The 9,244-nt window shown below is 49.2% G+C and overlaps 1 protein-coding gene across 1 annotated transcript; it reads left to right on the forward strand.

Annotated features, from left to right (window-relative positions):
- The first annotated feature begins 957 nt into the window (after nt 1-957).
- SENP2 (SUMO1/sentrin/SMT3 specific peptidase 2) lies at nt 958-8,159 on the forward strand. The gene is given in 13 exon segments (XM_009071255.1): nt 958-1,023; nt 1,026-1,116; nt 1,274-1,348; nt 2,964-3,145; nt 3,248-3,327; nt 4,503-4,560; nt 5,587-5,730; nt 5,887-6,018; nt 6,348-6,551; nt 6,658-6,737; nt 7,530-7,614; nt 7,848-7,943; nt 8,097-8,159. Coding segments are annotated over 13 exon segments (1,356 nt in total).
- The last annotated feature ends 1,085 nt before the right edge of the window (nt 8,160-9,244 follow it).

A 9,244-nucleotide genomic window follows, 5' to 3' on the forward strand; every position in this document is an offset into this window, starting at 1 on the left:
GTCACGGGTGATGCCGAGAGGAGTGCGGGACCTAAATATTCCCGATAAATCCCTCGTGCTGAGACGATTGTAGGTCCCAGATATTCCTGATAAATCCCTCGTAATAGGACGATTGTGGGTCCCAGATATTCCCGATCAATCCCTCGTAATAGGACGATTGTGGGTCCCAGATATGCCTGATCAATCCCTCGTGCTGAGACAATTGCGGGTCCCAGATATTCCTGATCAATCCCTTGTGCTGAGATGATTGTAGGTCCCAGCGATTTGCTGGTAAATCCCATTTGCTGAGAACATTGCAGGTCCCAGATATTCCCAGTGTATACATTGGCAAATCTAGATGCTGGGAGGATTGGGGGTCTCAGGTATTCCCAATAAACCCATTGGCATACTCAGATGCTGAGGTGACTGTGGGTCCCACATATTCCTGAGAAATCCATTGGCAATCCCAGCCCTTGTGCCCTTTCCACCTGCTCACTGGGGGCTGAGAAGGAGGAAAGGGTTGGAGGTTTGGAGCAGGTGTGTTGAAGGAGCAGGGGAGGGGATGTATACAAATAGGGATATGTGGGATGCAGGAAAGTCGTGGACTTATGGATGTGGAGTGGAAAAAACGGGGATGCCTCCCCAGGGATGAACCACTGCTGGTGCCCCAGAGCTCCCAGTGGCGATGGCTGAACCTTCTCTGTGCCTTGAAAGAGAGGTGGTTTATCCTTGGATTGTAATCCCCCTTGGATTACATGGTGTGGTTTAGACAGTAGGGTTGCTCCCTCTGGGACAAACTTGCTCCAGGACGTTCTGCTTACTGTCTCATTCCAGAGTGAAAACTTCACCCATTAAGGGTTTTCTTGGTAATAAGAACACAAAATGTAAGGAAGCATCAACAGAATGAGACAAAGAGACCTGATGCTTTATTAGGATGATTAGCTGTCTGGGAGAAGATCCCAGGGAAGACCTTGGGATATGAAAACTCTCTTTGCAAGTCTGGGCCCTGTGGAGGGGAGTCACAGCCTGTTGGGAGCTGAACTGGGGTTGCAAAACACTGTTCTGTCTGTTCTTCCCTCAGTGTTCTGTCACCTGTGGAGGATCCTGGCGAGACTCCTGAAAAGAAGCAGAAAAGAGGTATTGCCTCTCCCAGAAGGGCTTGACTGTTTGGATTTTCCTTAGGGTTGAGGTACCTTAGGGAGCTCTGGCTTTTGTCCTTGCTTTGGTGCAAGTAGAAATCCTCATCCCATTTTCAACGCTGTTCTCCTGTGACTGGTGTTGTTTTGGCTTTCAGAATGTCTCACCCTTCAGGCTGACGAGGGAGTCGAGGATGTTCCTGTGGCAGTCGAGTTCCCACCAGAGGCCACACGTGGGTGCCAGAAGGCTCCAGGCAGCAATGCCACTTGGCTGTCTGAGTCTGGAGAAGGGGTGAGCAGAGACTGTGAGGAGAACTTGGGGATAAGCTTGAGGTGCTTCAGACCCTGCGTGGATGAGAGCCTGTGTGGCAAAAGTGACTGGTCATAGGTTCTGCTGCCACCCAGAGCAGCAAACCACAGGGCCCTGAGCCAGAACAGAGCTGCCTGGATTCCAGGGAGTTTGGGTTTGCTTGGATTCACATTCAGGTTATACTCACTCTGGTACTTGTTTCTGGTTTTATTTCAGACTCAGCCCAATTCTTCAGACTCTTCAATTAAAACAGGAACAGCTTCTGTGGCAGATGAGGATAGAACAGGAGTTGGTAAGGCTGATGTTGACTTCTTCACTCATTTCTCCTTCCTGCTGCCCCAGGCTCAGGGACTGGTATTGAAGGCACAATATCTAGGTAGCATCTAGGAGTGCTCTGTTTCTTCCCTGCACCCTGGCATTGCTTCTGGATTGGGGCCAGGGCTGGGAACAGCTCCCCAGGGCAGTGTCTCAGCACCAAGGCTGCCAGAGCTCCTGGAGCCTTTGGACAATGCTCTCAGGCACAGGGTGGGCCTGTTGGGGTGTCCTGTGCAGGGCCAGGGGTCAGACTGATGATCCTTGTGGATCCCTTCCAGCTCAAGGTATTCTGTGATTTCTCCTGGCCTTGGATGCAGTTCTGATCCTTCAGCTCAGCTGTGCCCACTGTTAGCTTGCCAAAAGGGGGAGGGATTTCAAACCCAACTTTAGGGAGCTGAGCCACATAAGCCTTTTTTGTTTAGGTTTAGGCTGGCAGCATTCTGTAGTGGCCAGTATGAAAATATCCTGAAGCATCTTAACACAAATATCGTCATGCAAGAGAGAGAATGAAAATAATTTCTCTTTGGTGAAACTCTTTAAATTCATAAGTACTTGCTGATGGCTTCTGCTCTTTTCCTGCAGACCAAATGCCTTGTAACACCAAGATGTGCTGGAGTACAGAAACACTATCCCCTCCTTACAAGGCAGTTCCATATCTGAGGTAAAAGTCCTTCTGTCTTTTTTCATGTCTCCTCTGAACGGTTTCTTGTCTTTCACTTTCACCCTGGAACTTCCTCTGTGTTGCCCAACATTTGTATGTGTGTTCATAGAGCAGTATTTTCCCGAGGTGATCGGGAACTCCTCCAGGCTGCTATGCTGAGGGAGGTCTCCAGCTGTGGGTTTGGTTTGTCTTTCAACTCTTTCTTTACATCCAGCTAGTTTATAGACACAGCAGATCACAGAAACATTAACAAGTTCATCACTTCGACCTCCTGTGGCAGAAGGAAGTGTTGAACTTGGGGAGGGGCCGAGACCAGGAATGCAAACAGAAAACCCACAACCACAAAAAAATTCTCTTAAAAAAACCTGAGAGGATTCCATTCGGAAACACTTTTGTTTACTCTGAAGGTAGCTGCTGCTACAGGTCACCTAGAGAGGTTGTGGAGACATTGAAAAACCCACCTGGACACATGTCCTGGGCCTGCCGTGGGTAACCTGCTTGAATTAGGAGATGCTAATTGAAGTCTAATTGATCAGGAGGTTTGAACGTTCTCTTAACACAGTTTCTTTTGCCATTGATGTTTTTAACCCAAGCAGGAATAACCACTACATCCAGCCTGCTCCAGACAGCCCTGTGACCCCCAGGCCTCCCATTAAGGAGCCTCCTGTGCCTATTCCCACCTCCTCTGGTGCAGGAAGGCCCTTGTGTGCTGCTGAAGAGGTGAGCTGGGAAGAAGGGAATTCTGTGGGATGAAAGAGCTCAGCACTTCCTCCACAGTTAGGCTGAGACAGGGAGGGGTGGGAATTACTGCTGAAGTTCTTTTTCTTCCCTTGAGAAGAAAGTAAGAAGTACAAAGAGATCTTGAATGCACTGAAAGAAAAATATTCTGGAAGACTTTCTTCTCGGCAGGCATCAAGCATCAAAAAGTAATTATTACCAAAATAGCCTTTCACTTTTTGGTGGTGACTTTGCTGTCCATGGCAGGGGAGGGGAATTCATCTCTCCTACTCACCAGGGCTCTGCACAGAATCAGTGCCATGATCGACTGGTGTCTCTGGAAATAGTGGAGACAGAAAATTTGACTCTTGTGTAGTCACTATGCCAAGCGGAAAGTAGCCAAACTTCTGAGTGTAAACTCATGGAAATGCCCTTTGCATTTGGCCATGGAACCAGTGCAGGACACAGGGTGGTTCTACTGAGGGCTTAACCAGCCTGATTTTACTTCATGTATTTCTGTTGCTTGAACAATTCCAGCTCTATTTGTACACAACTGATGCAGTTGATAAACAAATGATGAACTGGTGTGTACTGGGAACAGATCACCTGTCAAAACTGGATCTCTCTTTCTTTTGCTACACCGAAGGGTTCAAACCACCTGCAAGGAACCAGTGAGGCCTGGGAGTCACCTGCAGGAACACAAATCCAGGGCTGTGTATCCATGTGTGACCCACAGAACCAGTGAGTGTCCCCAGGATTCTCATCTGTTCCACTTTATAGCTAGACTTCAGTCAAAATGGGGCATTCCCTTCTCCCCCCTCCCAAACCGTAGCCAATTATGGTTTAAACTGGGCTTGTGAGGGTTTTACTGGAGGGAGAAAAATGGGTTCCAGTTGTATTTGAGACATGCCTACAGCAGTACTGTTTGTAGCTGCAGATGTGACCCCACTGCCCAGGGGAAGGTTGTAGGACCTGTTTTTTGTACTGGGGAGGGTGAATCTGTGACTGGCACTCTCAGATGCTGCTACTTACCTCGGGGGGCTGCTCTGAGCTACTCTTTAACCCCTTTTGAATGCTAGACAGGACTATGACAGCAAAGCTTTCAAGTCAAGTCAGCTAACTGCATATACACTTAGTGTTGTCCCAGGTGTTTTTCCCCCCGCTCATTGCTCTAAATATTTTCTCAGCACTACTTATTACATCTCTGGGCCTTTGTTATGCAATCACGTGGGGTTTGAAGTGACTTCTGAGCAGGTGCCAGAGTTTGGACTTCTAACTCATCATTGGAAAGGTTTTGTGTGATCACCCAGAACCTGATTGCTCTGTAGAGCTGCAGGAGAGGAAAGTCACCTCCTTGTTCTCATCCTGCTGATTCTCTCTGCAGGTGCCAAATGTGGAGATGTTTTGAGCCCCCAGCTGCCTCAGAGGGGAGTTATGATCAGGTGAGAGGCTCTTTTAGTCGTGGTTCTTGTTTCTTATGGTTCTATGTGCATGGCCCAGCCTCCAGAAGGCAAACCCTGTTGTTTGTCTCAGTGCTGGAGGAGAGGAGCAGTTGGCTGGTGGCTCTGGAGTTGCTCAGAAGCCACTTGTCCCTCAAACACAGCTGCCCTGCTAAAGCTGTGCTGTGTTCCCCCAAATTCCATGTGCTGCTCTTAGTTCCCATAAGCCAACTGCACTTGGCTGTAAGGACAGTTGCAGATGTTCAAGTCCCACCTGGCAGTAGAACCCCCAACATGTGGTACTGGTCACCGGGAGATCACAAAGCACTAGAGGAAGTGCTAGTTGCTTTCCTGTTTTCCAGAGGGTAAAACATTCTTCAGTGTTCTCCGAATGTTTTCTAATTTAGAGAACATTCTCTAAAAGAATTCTTTCCTGAGAAACAAAAGGAGTTTGGTACCTGTAGATGGAAGTTAGTTTGCGAAGTTTCAGCTTCTCATCTGTCCCAGTCTTGCTGCTCCAAAAGGAATGGGACAGGAAACTGAGATGTTGTCATGTGTTCCTGTGTGCAACGGAGGATCTAGTCACAATCAGCCTTCAAACAGCATTTCTTACCCAGGAGGAGAATTGCTGAGGATTTCATGGGACAGTACAGATATCCAACTCACTTCTTTCTCTCTCCTCACCTCACAGCTACACCACCACAAGACTCTCATGACCAGGCAGTACCAGGAAAACAACCCAGTGCAGTGGTAAGCTCCTCTTAGTCTGTGCTGTCCCACAGCAAAACCCTGTGCTTGCTTGCCAAGCTCCTGTCCTTTTGTCTCACAGGGCCAAAGTGGAGCTGAAGTCTCCCAGGGAATGTTATTTCCATACATTCTAACACCTGTTCTGTCCCAAGACTCAAGACTCTCATGACCAGGCAGTACCAGGAAAACAACCCAGTGCAGTGGTAAGCTCCTCTTAGTCTGTGCTGTCCCACAGCAAAACCCTGTGCTTGCTTGCCAAGCTCCTGTCCTTTTGTCTCACAGGGCCAAAGTGGAGCTGAAGTCTCCCAGGGAATGTTATTTCCATACATTCTAACACCTGTTCTGTCCCAAGACTTATTCTTTGTGGACAGGGAGACATTCCCAAGCTCTGAAGAACGAACCGAAGACTTTGCTCCACTCACAGAGGTAAGTGTGCCCAGAAAAACTAACCAGTGCTACTGCTGACTTGGCAAATGCCTGGCCCAGCCTTTGGCACCTGAACTGAAACTCAGGCTTTGGTTGAGGTCAGTGTGCTCCATGCCCTGTCTCATGAGTCCTTCCCTGGGGAATTACCTGTTCCAGGCCATGGAGACAGAGATCACGGCTGCCTTTGGCCAAGGTGAGCCCAGTGAGATCCTGAGCAGTGCCTTCAAGCTCCAGGTGACTCGGGAAGACATCTGCACCCTGCAGCAGCTGTGCTGGCTGAACGATGAGGTAAGAGCAGGGCTCCAATTCAGCACTGTTTTGGGAATAGCTGAATTTGGGAACTAGCCTTCTCTGGGGACAGGAGCTCCACTGCAGAGCCCGGGAACAGCTGTACAGTCCCAACTTTGGGTCCGTACGGGTCTGGTGTCTCTGGCAGATCCCAGGAGTCACTTTGGGTTCCTGGAGCAGTTGCAGGTGCTTTTATTCAACAGCACAAGTCACCAAGTGTAAAATTCTCAGAGCCAAAGTGACAGCTGAGGTTCTCTCAGTTCAAGAGTAGCCAGCAAAGACATGTTGATGTCTTCTTTTACATCTCAACTTTCTTCTCTGTGGTGCAGATCATCAATTTCTACATGAGCCTTCTGGTAGACAGAAGCAAGAAAGAAGGCTATCCAGTGGTCCATGCCTTCAGTACCTTCTTTTACCCCAAACTCTGTACTGGAGGGTACAAGGCAGTAAAGAGATGGACCAGGGGTGTAGATGTCTTCCAGCAGGATCTCATCCTGGTGCCCATTCACCTCAGACTGCACTGGACACTGCTGGTGAGTCAAACTGCCTTTTTATTATTGCCCTTTTTAGGGCAAAGCCAGGAAGAAATGTCCTGTAGGGTTTGGGCTGTGCTTTGCCTAAGTTGCCTTTTAATCCCAGGTCATAGACGTCCGAAGAAAAACCATCAAGTACTTCGACTCCTTGGGGCAGAAAGGCGACAAAATCTGCGAAACATTCTTGTGAGTAGCTTTTTTATCCTTTTGGTTGTTTTGAACCCTTTTTCCCTCCCCACTTGAACTGTTCCTTGCACTGTCACTTGCTGCTCCTCACTTTGGACCTCTTCTGCTCTACTCGGTGTTTGGAGCCTCCTGAAGGGTGACAGGTGCAGGTTTTCATGTCTGATGTACACCCCCTGAAGGCAGCAGCTCTGTGGAGCGAGAGCAGGAGAGCAGCCCAACACAGACACACCACGTGTTGGTTTGGGCCTGTGCTCTCCTGAACAGTTCACAGCAGGGGAACAGGTGTAACAACAGGTCTGCACAGAAGAATTCTTTCCTCTAGAGCCTTTTCCCAGCAGCTGGTGGCCTGGGAATTCCCTCAGCCAGAGGCATTAGCCCCAATGTGTTTGTCCTCCCAGAGGCACAAGGTGGGATGGTGGCGTTATGGCTCCCTGCCTGGTTTTTACTCTCCTCCCCCAATAAAGTGTGATTGGCACAAGGTGGGATGGTGGCATTATGGCTCCCTGCTTGGTTTTTCCTCTCCTCCTCCAATAACGTGTGATTTGGGGAGAGTTGACCTAAGCCATGAGCTTTTGTGGAAGTGTCTGTTGGAATTGCTGGTCTCACTCCTGGCCATTAGCTCTCAGTGTCTCAAAACTTGACATTGGGATTTTTCCTCCACATTCCTTAATCCACTGCTGGGAGGATCCTCCAACATTTTGCTGCCATTCACCTTCCTGTCACCCTTCAGCAGCTTCTTTCTGCTGCCCCAAATGAGGGAGATGGAGAGTGATTTTGTTTTGTTTTAAACAGACAATACCTGCAAGAGGAGAGCAGGGAGAAAAAAAACCTGGAACTCCCTGTTGCTGAGTGGACTCTTCGCAGTTTGGGCCCACAGGTATGGGAGCAGCACCTGGATTTGGAATGGGAACTAGAACTCCTCGTCATAGAGGGGCTGATGCTTCCCAAGGAGGCAGAGAGGATTAACTGGGACTATTCCTTGGGTTCAGGAGTGGGAAATGGAGCATGGAAGGAGGTTTTCAGGAGCTGTCGGTGTGGGGTAGTGTGTGCTTTGATGACATTGCTGCTCCTCTGAGGTGAAAATTCTCTGTGTCTTTTGGTGTCGCTCAGGAGATCCCTCAGCAAACCAATGGCAGTGACTGTGGGGTGTTTGTCTGCAAGTTTGCAGATTCCATCTCCAGAGACAAACCCATCACCTTCACACAGGTGAGGATGTTGGCAGGTCCATGGCACTCATGGCAGGTGCTGACAGGTCTGAAAAGCAACTTCCCATCCAAGAATTGCCTGGTTGTTTATGGAGATTTTCTGCCTCTTCCTCCTGACTTCCCATTTACTGGATTCTCCCCTTTCCCTTTCCAGGAACACATGCCTTACTTCCGCAGGAGGATGGTGTGGGAGATAATCCACCAGCAGCTGCTCTGAAACACGCACTGTTAGAGTTAACACTGTTCTGTAAATAAGAGTATTTATTTGTTATTGTTAAGACAAACGTTTAACTTATGTATGAGCCTTATTGTAAGAAGAGTTTACTTCTTAATAAATTAGAGTTATTTATTTTTTAATTGAAAACCAGCTTTGATGTCTCCCTGTGGTTCTTAACTCACACCTGGGCCAGGAGAGGGAGTGTCTCCTCTCCAGGGCTCTGGGGGAAGGCTGGTGGCTCTGGGGGCAGCCCCTGTGTCACTGGGGTGCAGTTGGCCTCCAGGTGCTGCTCCTGGAACACAGATCCATGTTCCCAGCAGAGCTGCAGCTTTATCTGCCTTTGCCAGAAGATCCTTCAAAGGGAGAGCAATTCCAAAGGCAATGGGTTGTGTTTTGTCCTTACAAATGACTAATCAAAGATAATTAATCTTCCCTGAGGGCGTGGGAGATCTGAGCTGTTCATTAGCAAGAGGACACAGGTGCTGGAAAGGTTTTAGCTATCTTTTCCTCCTCCCTTCACTTCTTGCCATTCAGGGCTGCAGTTTGGAGGCTGAATTTTTCTATTTTGGGGGGAAATACATCAAAACTCCTGCAGAGGGGTTAGGGGTGAGGACTCCTCACACCAGGTGAGCTGCTCCTGCATGAACAGGGTGGGTTTGAGGAAAATTCCCCAATAATCCTGTCTGGGGGCAGGAGCTGGGGGTCTTCGGTGTGCCCTGCCCTGCTGGGTGCAGCACTGGGTTACATTCCTTGTGGTGCTGGGCAGGAGCCTCATTTGCTGTGCTGCAAGGCCTCAGCTCCCTGAACCTGTCTGTGCTTCACCTGCTGCACAGTGTCCCTGACCCTGTGCTGGGTGGTCTGATGGGGCACAAGAACATTGTGATGCCAGGACTGGCAGAGCTGTAATGAAGGAGGTGCTAAAGCAGGAGGTTGGCTTGTTCTTCTTCCACTGCTCCTCCAGAGCCTCAATTCTGGGCTGTCACCAGCCCTCCCAGCAGCCAGGAGCCACATGCACCCAGGTGGGATGTGAGGGCCAGTTTCCACCCTCTTCCCAAGACACAGCTGTTAGCTAAATCTAGCCAGTC

The sequence above is a fragment of the Acanthisitta chloris genome, unplaced genomic scaffold (assembly GCF_000695815.1).
Source record: "Acanthisitta chloris isolate BGI_N310 unplaced genomic scaffold, ASM69581v1 scaffold7803, whole genome shotgun sequence".
In the NCBI taxonomy this organism is placed as follows: domain Eukaryota; kingdom Metazoa; phylum Chordata; class Aves; order Passeriformes; family Acanthisittidae; genus Acanthisitta; species Acanthisitta chloris.